At 37.4% G+C, this 15,149-nt stretch overlaps 1 protein-coding gene across 1 annotated transcript in view; it reads left to right on the plus strand.

The window, feature by feature from the left end:
* Nucleotides 1-15,149, plus strand: part of SLC25A12 (solute carrier family 25 member 12) — a 117,494-nt gene that overhangs the window by 69,606 nt on the left and 32,739 nt on the right. Inside the window, exons 5-9 of the mRNA XM_007942774.2 lie at nucleotides 821-960; nucleotides 6,930-7,076; nucleotides 9,902-10,040; nucleotides 10,720-10,813; nucleotides 12,343-12,427. Of these exons, the coding sequence (XP_007940965.2) occupies nucleotides 821-960; nucleotides 6,930-7,076; nucleotides 9,902-10,040; nucleotides 10,720-10,813; nucleotides 12,343-12,427 (605 nt within the window). The remainder of the gene's footprint in view (nucleotides 1-820; nucleotides 961-6,929; nucleotides 7,077-9,901; nucleotides 10,041-10,719; nucleotides 10,814-12,342; nucleotides 12,428-15,149) is intronic.

A 15,149-nucleotide genomic window follows, 5' to 3' on the forward strand; every position in this document is an offset into this window, starting at 1 on the left:
AGTAAGTGTTGAAGTGTGTAAGAAAGTGAATGACATTGTTAGTGCATGAGGACGAGCCATCAGAGCAGACGTCAGGATTTTGGTTGTAGAGGATTCAGTGTGACTGACTGGGTCCTATCTAAAAGTTAGTGTACTGTGGTTAGTCCTGCTTTATTGAAAAGTAAATCACTAATTTCACTTATCTTAGAATATTTAATAATTGAGACTAATAATCATGGTTTTTATGGGAATTTTGAAGCTTTGTGTCAAGACCATATTTTTGACAATATCAGAAGCTTTTAATAAGGTGCTTGCTGCTGAGCTAATGATATGCTTTTGGGGGTATTTTTTATACCTATATTCAATAGACATATTCAGGCGAGGGTGAATGTAATAATCAAGCCTCAATCAAACCATACTTAGTATGAAAAATATTGTATTATACTGTAATTTAGGTATTCATGCTTCTGATAAAGGGCTTAATTCGACTCCTTGAGGAACCGGGAAAGCTCCATTGATTTTATAGTGGAATGCAAAGTAGCAGCCATTTCCAGTGTAAGATATAAATCACTTCCTAATTAAAATTAAATCAAGAGAAATTAACAATCTCAAGGCCTTATATGTAATGGTACACAATCTTAACTGTAAAATTATATTTTGTATCAATTGTGTTCCTGTGCCTGTGTTTATAGGCACACACAAAAAAATTGCAGTTAATGTTAATAAAAGCAGATGATATTGACTTTTAAAACTTCTCTTAATTTTTTTCTGTAGGAACATTGCAGTGGATTAAACTACTAATTTTGGATATAATGGATTTATTTTTGTTTTCCCTTTTAAGAAAATGTCAAGGAAATTTTTGGACAGACTATTATTCATCATCATATCCCTTTTAACTGGGACTGTGAATTTATTAGACTGCATTTTGGGCATAACCGGAAGAAGCATCTTAACTACACAGAATTCACACAGTTTCTCCAGGTGAGCTTAGTTTTTATTGTTTTTTTTTCCCCCTTTATATATTTTATTGTGTTTTTGCTGAAAGTTTACACAGCAAATTAGGTTACCATTTTCCACATTGTGTCAGCATTCTTAGTATTTCCAGTTCTGGTGGTTCTGTTTCTGTTTTCTAGCTTCCTTGCCCAGGTACCTGTTCCCCACCACCTTCTCTGCTTTGCTTTGCTTTGTTGACCATTTGGTCTCATATAGATGATTTCCACCCCCACCCCCCCAAAAAAACAGAGCACAGTACTCAACGATGATACTGTTTATTTTATGAGCCAATCTTTCATCTAGCTGAAAGGTGACCCTCGGTTGTAGTTTAAGTTCGGAGTTTAAGGGTGTCTCAGGGCAGTAGTTTCAGGGGATCCTCTAGACTCTACTGGTCCAGTAATTCTGGCCTTTCTTTAAGAATTTGAATTCTGCGCTACAATTTTCTCCCATTCTGTCTGGGACCATCTATTGTGTCCCGGGTCAGAACAGTCAGTAGTGGTAGCTGAGTGCCATGTGGTTCCTCTGGTCTCAGGTTGGATGAGGTCATGGTCCGTGCAGACAGTTAGTCCTGTGATGAATTATTTCTTTGAATCTTTGGTTTCCTTCTTTCTCTTTTGCTCCTCTGACAAGTAGAAACCAGTAGTTACAGGACTTAGTTTTTATAACTGGTATAAATAAATACTTTTCCTCTGCACATTGTCCCTTCTTTCTCTTTCTTCTTTCATTTTTGATTTTATTAATATTAAGCATCTTAAAAAAATAGCAGTCCCCTGAGGCATTCCACCCCGTTTCTCACTTACCAGATGCAACTTCTTAAAACTCTTTTAGCAGCTTAATTCATTGAGTGTTTTCATATCTCTGAATCATAAGCTGGTGCTGACATTTCCACTTGATTTTTCATTGTGAGGTATTTCTGAAGGAACTCTAACTGTGGAAGATTAGTAACTAATTCTGTCACTTTTCCCTCCCTACCTTATACCTGGACATTTTCTGTCTCCCTCACCTTCCATATAATTATGTCATGATTCTTTTTAGATCAATAATTACAATTGCATTATAATTATTGTAATTAAATAATATAGTTTATTGTAATTAAATAAACTAAACCATGCAATAAATGATTTCTTACAGTTCCTAAATTTTCTTATTTGTTTAGTTTTCTATTAATTTCATGTATTGATGCTAATTTACTCTCAAACTTTCCCCCATTTATCAAAATCTCTTTTTAACATATTTAAAACACATTAGGTATTCTGTTAATCACATCTTCTTGGAGCTCTCCTAGAGCTCTGTCCTTTTTTTTAAAAAAAATTATTGTAAAATTCTCATAAAATTAACATTTTAAAGTATGTAATTCAGTGGCATTTAGTATATTCACAAAGTTGTGCACCTGCCACTTCTGTCTAGTTCCAAAACATTTCCATAACCCCAAAAGAAAACCCTGTACCCAGTAAGCAGTCACTTCCTATTTCTTCTTCCTCCCAGCCCCTGATAACCAGTAACCTACTTTCTGTCTGTATAGATTTACCTATCTACTTTGTATATTTCATAGAAATGGAATCATATAGTATCTGATCTTCTGTGCCTGGTTTATTTCACTTAGCATAATGTTTTTTGGGTTTCTCCAAGTTATAGCACGTATCAGTACTTCATTCCTTTTTGTTATTCAGTAATACTCCATTATATGGATATGCTGTAGTTTGTTTATCCATTTGTCAGTTGATTGACATTTGGATTTTATCTGCATTTTGGCTATTGTGAATAGTGCTGTTATGAACATATGTAAACGTTATTACATGTATACAGTATAACAAATATTACATGTATTTATTTCAGTACTTGTTTTAATTATTTTGGGTATATACCTAGGATTAGAATTGTTGGGTCACATATAGATATCTATGTTTAATTCTTTGAGGAATTGCCAAACTGTTTTCCACAGCAGCTTTCTGGAGCTTTCTGACCTGCTACATAGTTTAAAGCTATACTTTGTACACTTGCTGCATAGCTGTAATTCTGGAATCTCCCTTCACTTTCATCCTGGGAAGTCCCTTTGCCTGTCTGATATTGAGTCTCCTGTTTGCTAGATCTCATCTCTTACTTTATCATAGTTATTTCCTCTTGTTGGTGGAATGCTTCTAGTAGGGATTTCCCCAGGAAAGATGCAAAAGAAGTAAAATTGTTTGAGACTTTGTGCATCTGAAGACATACCTACTCCATCATTACACTTAAACAGTTTGGTTAGGTACAGAATTCTAAAAAACCAAAAAACAAACTCTGCCGTTAGGTTGGGTCTGACACATAGTGGCTGAGCCCTCCTTGGGTTTCCGTGGTGGTATCACTATGGAAGTAGATTGCTCAACCTTCCTTCCAAGGAGTGGCTGGTGGGTTTGAACTGCCAGCCTTCTGGTTAGCAGTCAGATGCCTTAGGCATTATGCTACCAGAGCTCCCATAGTATTCTAGCAGGAATTTATTTTTCTGCATGAATTTAAAAGATTGTTCTTTTGCTTTCTAGCGTCCATTGTTGCTACTGAGAAGTCCATTCTCACTCTTGATTCTGCTTTGACGCTCCTTGGCCCTATCCAACGGTTACCAATTCCTGGTCGATGTTATTGTGTCTGTACTCTGTGTTCTGCCCTACAGGATCATTTTGAAGCCGATCCCATACGCTCAATAATTTCAGCTGTAATACTTCAAATTTTATCTGTAAAAGATAATTTAGAGTTTGTCAACTCTTGGTCTTATCAAAAATACAGGAAAAATTACTCTTCTAACATACATTTACCCTTGTAATGAGCATTCTGCTTGGTCTTTAAGACAAAAGCCCACATTTTCTTTAGTACTGAATATCATTAGTAAGGTTAACTCATGCCCATGGTTGCCGCTGGATATTTTTGGCAGGCTGAGGCATACCCATGAAGAAGACGAAGGCATAAAGAATAGAGGAACAAACAAGTGAGGAAGGGAAGAAATAAAAGACATATCTAAGGAGGGGAGTAGACTTGTGACGGTTTCTGATGGAAGCAAAGTACCCTTGCCATGAGGATACTTTTAACCAATCCAGTGATACAGAAATTCCTGTTTCACTTGAAGGGTGATGTGGTAAGAGTTGCAGTGATAGGAAGGTAGAATGAGTTCGGGGGAATGACTGAAATAAGAGAGGTGAAGGGGCAAGAAAACTTTGTAAAATCATGATGGTAAATTATTTTGTACTGTTGATCTGTCATACCAGTTTAGTTTTATAATTTCTCTACTTGTTTTCTCAAGAAAATTCAAATATACCTTTTGTTCAGATGTTTTCCTCGAGAGTACCATTTGTTTATTTGTTTCATAAATTCAGACTATTGTAGATTTAGCAGGTTTAGTATATTTGCCTCTAACCTATTAACCTGCTAAGGGAAACTTAAAAAAAAAAAAAAAAAAAAACCTGAAAACAAACACCAAACTAATCTTATCATTAAATATCAAACAAATACAGAAAACCACCTAAAAATTGTAAAGGTTAATGGATTATTATAAAGTAAACATCTGCTAAGACAATTTTAATGTCTTTGCACTGCCAATGAGATACCATAAATCCATAGGCAAATGTAATGAAATAAATTAGGAAAATGATGAGACTTATGAAGGACTATTTTAAATGTCAGTCAAAGGTAAAACAACATAGATTTCTAAGTTATGATAAATAGATGATAATGAAAATTTCTATATTTAACCTTGTCCTTGAATAATATTTATATATTTAAACGTGACTATTATTTCTAGAATTGCAGATCGTGTGAAAATGGCATCCAGTAGCACCATAATTGCATTGTGTTAATAGGTTTATTTGGATTATGTTCTGAGTCCCCAGGGCAGAAGTGCTCTAATTCTGACTTTTGTATGATATTCAGGGTATTATTAGCACATTTGTTGCTTATCATTTTGTTGTTTGGCTACCTAATAATTCAAAAGCTCAGAAATATTCTGAGTTGTTTTACAGTTTATGATTACTATTGTTTATTTTCAAGTCCATTTCAATTTCTAGAGCTCATATATGACAGAGTAGAACTGCCCCATGGAGTTTCTTAGGCTGTAATCTTTACGGGAGCAAATCACCAGGTCTTTTCTGCCATGAAGTGGCTGATGAGTTAAAACCACCAACCTTTTGGTTAGCAGCTGAGTCCTTATCAATGACACCACCAGGATGCCTTAGTTTATCATTCTATAAAAGAACAACCAAACTCACTGCCATTGAGTAGATTCTGACTCATGTTGTTGTTGTTGTTGTTGTTAAGTGCCGTCGAGTCGTTTCCGACTCATAGCGACCCCATGCACAGCAGAACGAAACACTGCCCGATCCCGCACCAGCCCCACAATCCCTGCTATACTCGAGCCCATCATCGCAGCCACTGTATCAATCCATCTCGTTGAAGGCCTCCCCCTCTTTCGTCGACCCTCCACCCTACCAAGCATGACATCCTTCTCCAGGGAATCGTCCCTTCTGACAACATGACCAAAATAGGTGAGACGAACTCTGGCCATTCTTGCTTCCAAGGAGCATTCTGGCTGCACTTCCTCCAGGACAGATCTGTTAGTTCTTTTAGCAGTCCATGGTACTTTCAGCATTCTTCGCCAGCACCACAACTCAAAAGCATCAACTCTTCTTCGGTCTTCCCTATTCATTGTCCAGCTCTCTCATGCATACAAGGTGATTGGAAATATCATGGCTTGTGTCAGGCGCACCTTAGTCCTCAAGGAGATATCCTTGCTCCTCAGCACTTGAAACAGTTCCTTCGCAGTTGACTTTCCCAATGCTACACGACGTCTAATGTCCTGACTGCTGCTTCCATTGGCATCGATTGTAGAACCAAGCAATGTGAATTCCTTGACAACCTCAATCTTCTCTCCATTGATTGTGATGCTGCTCATTGGTCCAGTTGTGAGGATTTTTGTTTTCTTTATGTTGAGATGTAATCCATACTGCAGACTGTATTCTTCAACCTTCATCAGTAGGTGCCTTAAGTCATCCTCACTTTCAGCAAGCAAAGTTGTATCGTCTGCATATCTCAGGTTGTTAATGATTCTTCCTCCAATCCTGATACCACGTTTTTCTTCATATAGTCCAGCTTCTCGGATTATTTGCTCAGCATATAGATTGAATAAGTGTGGAGAAAGAATACAACCCTGACGCACTCATAGCTATGCCTAAAACCAGAGGGTGATAGCTGGACACAAGCTATGCAGTGTGTTATATTCATAACTTTCACATTAGAATTACTAAGTATTATTAGGAGCTCTGGTGGCATAGTGCCTAAGGCATTTGACTATTAATCAAAAGGCTGGCGGTTCAAACCCACCAGCCACTATGGTCGCTATGAGTCAGATCCGATTAGAGGGCAATGAGTTTGGTGTTTTTTTTTTTTTTTTTTAACTTACTAGTTGCTCACTAAAGGTTTAGTTCTCACTAAAGGTTCATTAAAAAAAAAATGTCTGATCAATGATCAACAATTCATGTAGAGAGAGAGACTTTGCAACATTTAAAATGGAAAGAATGAAGGTGAATCTCAACTCTTAATTCAAGAAGTACTCTTGGAGTGCAAAGATGCTTTCAAGCAGGAGAGAATAAATTACAATGTGTTTTAAAGGCTGAAATAGGGCACTGAAAACATTATGCTCTGTTTTCAGTGATGAAAACTTTTCAAGTAAAATCTGTAAGTTCTTTTCTCGTCCCTTTTGTTCATTGCTATGCTCTGATTCATTCTGTTTCCTGAGGAGTGATAGGTAATACATTTTTTAAGAAAAAGTGTGCTTCTTAAAAGAAATCAAAAGCTTTATTATAAATTCAGATCTGCACATTATTCATTTCTATACCAGGTTGAGGAGAGGTGGAATATGTTCTTTCTTCTTTTCCAAAAGATACACTTAAGATATGCTTTAGCCAATTTAATGCCCTATTTCTAATTTTTTTATCCAGGAGCTACAATTAGAACATGCAAGACAAGCCTTTGCACTGAAAGATAAGGGCAAAAGTGGCATGATTTCTGGGCTGGATTTCAGTGACATCATGGTCACCATTCGGTCTCACATGCTTACGCCTTTCGTGGAAGAGAACTTAGTTTCAGTAAGTAAAAAGCAAGTGTTTTAGCTTTCTATAGATGGAGATGTGACTTAGACTTGTTTTTCCCATCTCTAGGTTTTAGCTTCTTTTCAGCAATTCCACACACAAGCTTGTCTGATTTGTTGTTAGACCACTTGTATAGACAATGGAAATTTCTGTTGTAGATCTCCTTTAGAGCCCTTTGTGGCTCACTCCTCTCCCTGCCCCTTCACCTGTGTATTAGTCTGCGAGGACCAGAGTTTCTAGTTGACCTACAAAACTGCTGATCTTAACAAAGTAATCATCTAGCCTGATAGCAACCTTTTGTCATCTACTGAAAGAAGATAAATTCCTGGGAGCTCTGGTAGGGTAGTGCCTAAGGCATTTAACTGCTAATCAGAGGGCTGGCGGTTCAAACCCCCCAGCCATTCCTCAGAAGAAAGATTGGGCAATCTACTTTCTTAGAGATACTGTCTCGGAAACTCAAGGAGGGGGTGTCACTGTGAGTCCAACTCAACAGCAGTGAGTTTGTTAGCTGATCTTAACTAAGTAATCATCTAGGCTGATAGCTAACTTTTGTCATCCACTGAAAGAAGATAAACTCCTAGCATCTGAATATTTTTGCTGTAGGAAATTCTGTCTCAGAATAGGATACTTGGAACTTGCTCTCTGAGTTTCACCAATACTAAAATGTAGATATATGTGTGATGCTCATTCCTCACACCTTCTGAATCATTGAGTCCTGAATTGCCACCCAGACCTGTCCGATTCTCAGCTGTTCTAACCTTATGCTTCATAGGTAAAAGGCAAACAAGGTATGTGTATAAGAGAGGTGAGGGTGATGGTGAATGGTCTTCCCCACGCCATAGCTTCATTCACAGCTGCCATCTTGCTCTCATGTATTTCCAAATTGTTTATCCATTTACAGAATCCAGTTTAAGAGAAGCAAGGGAGTTTGTAGACAAGGGTGAGCATTTACTTTTACTCCACTGGGCAGTACCTCGTCCAGACACTACTGCCTTCACTTTGGCCTCTTCCCACCTCACCAGGTTCCCAAGGCCTTGCTATAAGGATGGCTCTTTCCTTTGTTGCCTGCAGGGTCCTGTCTGCTAGAGGGATCGTCACTGGCCTCTGCACTGTTTTAATAACCATAGCCGTGGCAGAAGGTATGGAGGAAACATGTGGGCATCAGCCTCTGTGGCTCACTTCTCTCTCTGCCCCTTCACCTGTGCATTCAGACTGCATGGACTAGACACAATTTTTTGTTCTGTCAAACTGCTGACCTCTACAAAATAATCATCTCGGCCAACAGCAAATTGTCATCCACTTCCTTTCAAAGAGGGTGAAACTCCCTCACTTACCCGTTTTGTTGTTCATGAGTTATACTTATGTATACGTTTTTGATTGCTGCTTGTTTTCAATGGAGGGAAGCCAATGAGCACTTTTGTTGTTTCAGCTGAAGACCATTATCCCTGATTTAGACTGGGGTAGAAAGATCAACTTCTGTTCTTTCTCTTCAGTGAATTTGAACATGGGGCATGTCACTTTCTCCTACACATTTCACCTCCTTGACACACATCTCCCACCCCCTACCCTTACCTCATGCTTCAGCCAAAAAATGAAAGAAGAAAGGAAAGTAAGAAAAAGAGAGGGGGTGGAAAGGAGAGAAGAAGGAAAGAAAATCCTAGAGGGAAGGATTCACTGAGTGCTTTGGAGTGAGGGGATCCATTTAATCTTTCCCACCTGGATTGGAAAGCTCTATTACAGCCTTGGTTTGCCAAAGGCCATTTCTAATCTTTGGAGGAATATATTGTATAATATGAGTTCTGTTTTGAGGAAACTGGTGTCTGAATTCAGGTTAATACAGATATTATCTATAGTTAAGGCATACCAGTATGTGTCTGAAGAATTGTGGGGTGGGCACATTTGCTCATCATTACCTATGCTATTCTCTATAGACCTTTATGATTAAGGCCCTCACATTGGTATTTCCATATGTATTTCTTTTAGTTTTTCGTAGAAAATATTTTCAATCCTATGGGTTCTTCTGACTCCTGGTTTGAAGATTAGGCTTTTGTAAACTATGAAAATATTCTCTTTTGAGTTTATGTCCAAGTGGCAGACAGAGGGACAGATTATGAACTCATCCAGCAGAGATAATGAAGGCCAGATTCCACCCCCCAAGTGCAAAAAAGCCTCTTCTGTTCCATAACTTAAGGGGAATACATCCTCCTGAAATTATCTGTGGGGCCATATAATATTTGTCTTTTTGAATTTCTTTGTAGTTATACCCTTCATGATACAGATTTAGGACCCAGCACAGACTGAAGACATTTAAATGTCTTAATTATAACAGTGAGCTTAAAAAAAAAATTCGGACCAGTTACTATAGTGAAGTAGTCTTACAATTTAAACTTACCGCTTATAGTTTGTTTTTGTTTGGATGGAGAAAAACAAGCTTATAAAATGCTCGTTATATTGTATATTGATGTTTGGTATATCCAGGCCTAGCAAGAGTTCCATAGTTAAGGGTCATAAAAAACGTGTTTAAGTAACCATTGTTTTTATTCTGTGATAATTATATTTGTTATTTCTGACCTTTTAGGTAGATGAACCTTGAAGCCCAACTTCCAGATGTTGCTTTCTTCCTTAAAACCTAAATTACATAGACTTTCCTTAGGGTATGAAATGCACTAAGTGTTTCAGTACCATACTTTCCTTGTATTTAGTGACGGGTTGTTACTCATTTCAATAATGAAGATTCCTTTGAATCATCTTTGAGAAAATTACAATGTCTGTAACTGTGTTGTTGGTTTTTTATTTGAACTTTTTGTGGTGTCATTTCCTAGGCAGCTGGAGGAAGTATCTCACACCAGGTTAGCTTCTCCTACTTCAATGCATTTAACTCCTTACTGAATAACATGGAGCTTGTTCGTAAGATATATAGCACGCTAGCTGGCACAAGGAAAGATGTTGAAGTCACAAAGGGTAAGATATTTTTAAAATATGTATTGATTTGACTCTCAGCGTTTTCACTTTTCTTCATCTGGGGCATGAAATTGATCTTAGTTTCCACTGTAATGCTAGATCTAGAAAGTATGTTACCTTGTGTATACACTTCACCTGGGCCATAAGGGCCTCCAAAAATCCAGATGGATTTGATAGGATGCTGAGGTCAAGAATAAGAAAGTAGCTTTGACAGTTTTGAAAAGAACCTTGGCCCAATCTGTCACACAGGTCAGTGGCACTGTGGCAGCAGCTTGTTTGTACTAGAAAGGAGTTGCCACAGAAAGATGGGCAAGCCTACTCCTTTCAGTGAATTGTAGGAGGATATCTTGAGTGACTGGGGAACAGCCAATTCTTTTCTATTATAACTCTGGAGATCAAAGGGAATAAAGAAGATGAGAGTGGGGGTTCTAAGGAGATTGTTTATCTTCAAAGCTAACTTTCTCCTTTTGCTGTTTCATCATCTTAACATTTTATCTTTTGCCAGCTTTTAGAAATGTGTAGTTATTCTTAACACAGTTGAAGTTTTTAAATTCAGTTCTAGATTCTTAAAATAATTCTATAATACCTTTAGCCTTCAGATTATCATTAGTTTAGACAGAACTTTGTTATATTTTGAGAATCTATGAAGATTTTAAAATTTGGTCCCTTTCTCTTCTAGAGGAATTTGCCCAGAGTGCGATACGCTATGGACAAGTCACCCCACTGGAAATTGACATCCTATACCAGCTTGCAGACTTATATAATGCTACAGGGTAACTATTCCAGTAATTACTCATGATAATCAGTTCTTTAAAATGTGAAATAGTAGTGTGGTGTGCTTTCAGTTCATTTCAATAATAGTTTAGTCCAGTTTAGTAAAATCAAAGAAAGAGAAGTGGGGAGATAGGAGAAACAAAGGGAGGAGAGAGAGATGGAAAGGGAGGCAGACAGGGTGGGGGGAGACAGAAGGAGGGAGAGGGAGAGAGAGAAGAAGGAACGGGGGAGTGAGGATGGAGGGGTATGGGTAAGAGGAGAAGGTTAGAGGGAGGAGGGATGAGAGTAGGAAATGGAAGGAGAAACGTGAGAACAAGAAGTAAAAGAGGTAGGATAAAGATTGATTTAATTTTGGGGTTCTTGGGAGGTATTATGAATTTCAAGGTTTGTGGAATTTGCCTAAATTTAGAGGACTGAGATGCATGTTCAGGATTCTTACAATCATTTTGGTTTGTGGTAAATGGTCATTTAACTAAACAGTATGTCCCATTTTGTGTTGGAGAATATCACTTTCTTGAGAGATGCCTGTGATAACATCATAGTAGCATCACAGACAGAATAAGATGTTTTATGCTTCTGTTTTATAGGAAAACAAACCAAAGCACAGAGGGTGTATAATTCACAAAGTCTTATTTATGTAAATCTGAAAGAAAATCCTTTATCTTTGGACATCCAACAGAACCCATGGGATCTATCAAAGGATCAGAGTCTTTTTAGTTTCCTCTAGTAGTTTTTTAAGTGTAGGAATATCTAAACAGTAGATTTTACCTTAGAACTGAGGACTGATATAAATTTACTGTACATGGGTTATTTATTGCTTTCATGGTATTTAAGAAATTGTTAAACTGGAAATCATATTAAATGTATCAGCCAGTCTTTGGTGATTGACATGAAATACATGGCCATGTCTCAACTATCTAAAATTCACATTTTTGGACAAAAGGTTTTGAGCTACCTTTATGATAATAAATGTTTTCAAAAAGTATTTCTCAAATTCAATCCAACATGACCTTCTAGCTGGTTCATGGGATGTACTTTTTTTAATTGAATTTTTTGGCAACAGTAGCTCATTTACTGGTTCACAGGTCAAAGCATTTAAAAGAATATACTGTAAAAATGGTTCTGTCTACCTTGAGCCCTTCCTTGAAGGAAACCAGTATTGATGAGTTTTTTGTGTATCTTTCCCAAGATATTTGATGTCTATGTTGCTTAAAGGGTATGCTTAGTATGCATGTACTGTCAGTATCTACTTCTGGCAAGAATTATTTCTTTACTTTTAACATCTCTTTACTGGAATCATTAAATTCATACACTTTCCATTATTTCTCTGGAGTCTTTTGCTTTTTGTTGTGGCAAGCAGAGTCTGGCACTTTCTCCCCTCCTCACTAAAATAATCTATGTGAATAGGGAAATAATACTTTTAAATCACAGTTATTGTCATTAAAATTTTTTCCTGAAGAAAGATGATCGTGGTATGAAGAGTTTGTTGATGTGTAACAATTATTTCTGCCCATATTTTTGCTTGAAGGCGTTTGACTTTGGCAGATATTGAGAGAATAGCCCCGCTGGCTGAGGGTGCCTTACCTTACAACCTGGCAGAACTTCAGAGACAGGTAGGAGGAGTCTTATAAATATAATCACCTTCAAAAATGCTGAAGTAGTATGTACATGACTGCCTAAAGCTCCAGAGTACTCTGAAAATTAAAAACCACTTTCTAGACAAAGACTTTACTTAGCTCAAATATTAAATTTGTAGAAACATTTTCACCCCACTCATATAGAATATTTCTGTGGGGTAATTAGATTATGTTTGTGTTTTTTTCTTTTTGCTTATTATGAGAAGGATAATAAGAAGGCAAACATACATAGGCCTGGCCTCCTTCCTCCTGGAATTAGCAGTCTTTTCCTTTCATTTGCCTAGTCTCGTTTAAAGGTTAGTGTTAAAGTTGACTTTGTATAATTAAACTGATAGGCTGTTTGTTTTTTAAAAAACAATATTTTATTGTATTTTTAGGTGAAAGTTTACGTAGCAAATTAGGTTTCCCTTTAACGGTTTTTGTGCAAATTGTTCTGTGACAATTTTTGGTGGTTTTTACTTTTCTTGCAAAATTATGTATGTTACAGCATTTATGCAAATTATCCTTTTTCTCATGTACTTCTTAGTGTCTTTATTTACCTTGGTCAAGTTGTGCTGACTTCACTGATATATGGTCCTATCTTTCCTATCACCAAAAGTAACAAGTGTCTATTATCTAGAAAGTGATTCCTCCTTCCTCTCCCCCCCATCCCTGGTAACCATGAAAGAACTTTGCTTTCTGTGTATGTATCTATTCTTGATTTGCTATAATAGTGGGGCCATATAATATTTGTCTTTTTGTGGTTGACTTATTTTACTCAAGGAGCTCTGGTGGCATAGTGGTTAAAGCATTCAGCTGCTAACAGAATATCAGCAGTTTGAACCCACCAGGCGTTCCATGGGAGAAGGGTGAGGCAGTTTGCTTCCGTAATGATTTATAGCCTTGGAAACCGTATATGACAGTTCTGCTCTATCCTACAGGGTCACTGTGAGTTGGAATAGACTCTATGGCAGTGGATTTGGTTTGGTTCATTTCACTTAGAGTAACTTAGAGTCCTCCAGATTCATCCATGTTAAAAGATTGTTTTGTGGACTCTTCATTATTTTTCATAATTGCATAGTATTTCATTGTATGTATATACCACAGTTTGCTCATCCATTCATTCAATGAGGGCCACTTAGGTTGTTTCCATCTTTTTGCTATTGAGAATAGTGCAGCAGTGAACATACTATTGATAGTGTGCATGTCTGTTTGTATCACTGTTCTTAGATCACTAGGATATATGCTTAGGAGTGGGATTGCTGGATAATAAGCTATTTCTATTTACAGCTTTTTGAGGTAGTGCTATACTGTTTTCCATAGTAGTTGTACCATTCCATAATCCCACTACTAATGTGTAAGCATTCCAGTCCCCCACAACCTCACTAGCATTTGTTGTTTTCCATTTTTTGATCATTGCCATTTTTACAGAGGTGAGATGATATCTCATTGTTGGGGTTTTTGAAGGAACAATACATTCTTCTAATAAAATAAATCCTTCACTGTGATTGTGCCTTGTAACCAAACTAGTTGCTGTTGAGTTGACTCCAACTCATGGCAACCCATGTGTGTCACAGTAGATCTGTGTTCCACAGGGTTTTTGGTGGCTGATTTTTTGGAAGTAGATCACCACGCCTTTCCTCTGAGGTGCCTCCAGATGGACGTGAACCTAAAACCTTTCAATTAGCAGCCAAGTATATAGATTACAACTCTAAAAAAGGAAAATAATAATTAATCACAAAGGAAGCCTTGACTATTACTCCATTTTTTGACAGGTTTTTTTTTTGTTTGTTTTAAATTTCTAAGGATGATTAAGACATTAGCTTCTGAATCCTATAATGTAATGCAGTCTTCCTTCTGATTTTATAAATATTATCTTGTTAGGGAAGGAGCTCTGGTGGTATAGTGGTTCAGGCGTTTGGCTGCTAACTAGGTTACTGGTTCAAACCCACCAGCTATTTTGTGGAAGGAAGATGGGGCAATCTACTTCTGTAAAGATTTATAGCCTTGGAAACCCAATGGGGGTCGCTATGAGTCAGAATTGACTTGAGGGCAGTGAGTTTTTTTTTTTTTTTTAATCTCGTTAGGGAAAGAAAACATGAAATTACCTTGAAGAGCAGGATAAAACAGTTTTAAAAGAAATCTTGTTTTAAACAGAAATCCTCTACTTGTATAGCAGTTGGACATGTCAGTTGAAGCAGATGGTCGCATGGCTTTGTGTGGGGCTAAGGGTGAGGGGGGCCATGCCTTGTCCTCTTCGTATTTTCCTGCTTTAACAGACATGGGACCTCTGTGCCCTTCAGGATTCTTTGGAGACTGTGATGCTATAGTAGTCTGGGAGACATGGGTAGGGTATAGTGGGGGAAGAAAGAAGACAGGAGACAAGGAGAGAGAAAAAAGTTAAATGGGCCTGCCCCAGGAAGAGCTCATCTATTTTTTTCTCCAGTGCTGCCATATTGGTGAGTAGCCAGGGATAGACTGTCTAGTCTTTGCCTTTACCAAAAGTATTAGTGAAAAATCAAGGTGTGCTAGTGGGGTCCACTTTAGGGAGATTTGGTGAGATAGCTTTATGTTACTTGAGCTCCATTGAATAATGATTCTGCCCCTGAAACTAATTAGAATGCCAGTTCTGCTTTATATAATCAAAACAAGAGCTTTTGTAGTCAGGTTGAAGTTAATTATTATTTTTTTTGCTGTATATTTTCTACAAAAAAATTCC

This window comes from Orycteropus afer, unplaced genomic scaffold (genome assembly GCF_000298275.1).
Source record: "Orycteropus afer afer isolate SDZICR_OR568_19922 unplaced genomic scaffold, OryAfe1.0 scaffold00001, whole genome shotgun sequence".
In the NCBI taxonomy this organism is placed as follows: Eukaryota; Metazoa; Chordata; class Mammalia; order Tubulidentata; family Orycteropodidae; genus Orycteropus; species Orycteropus afer.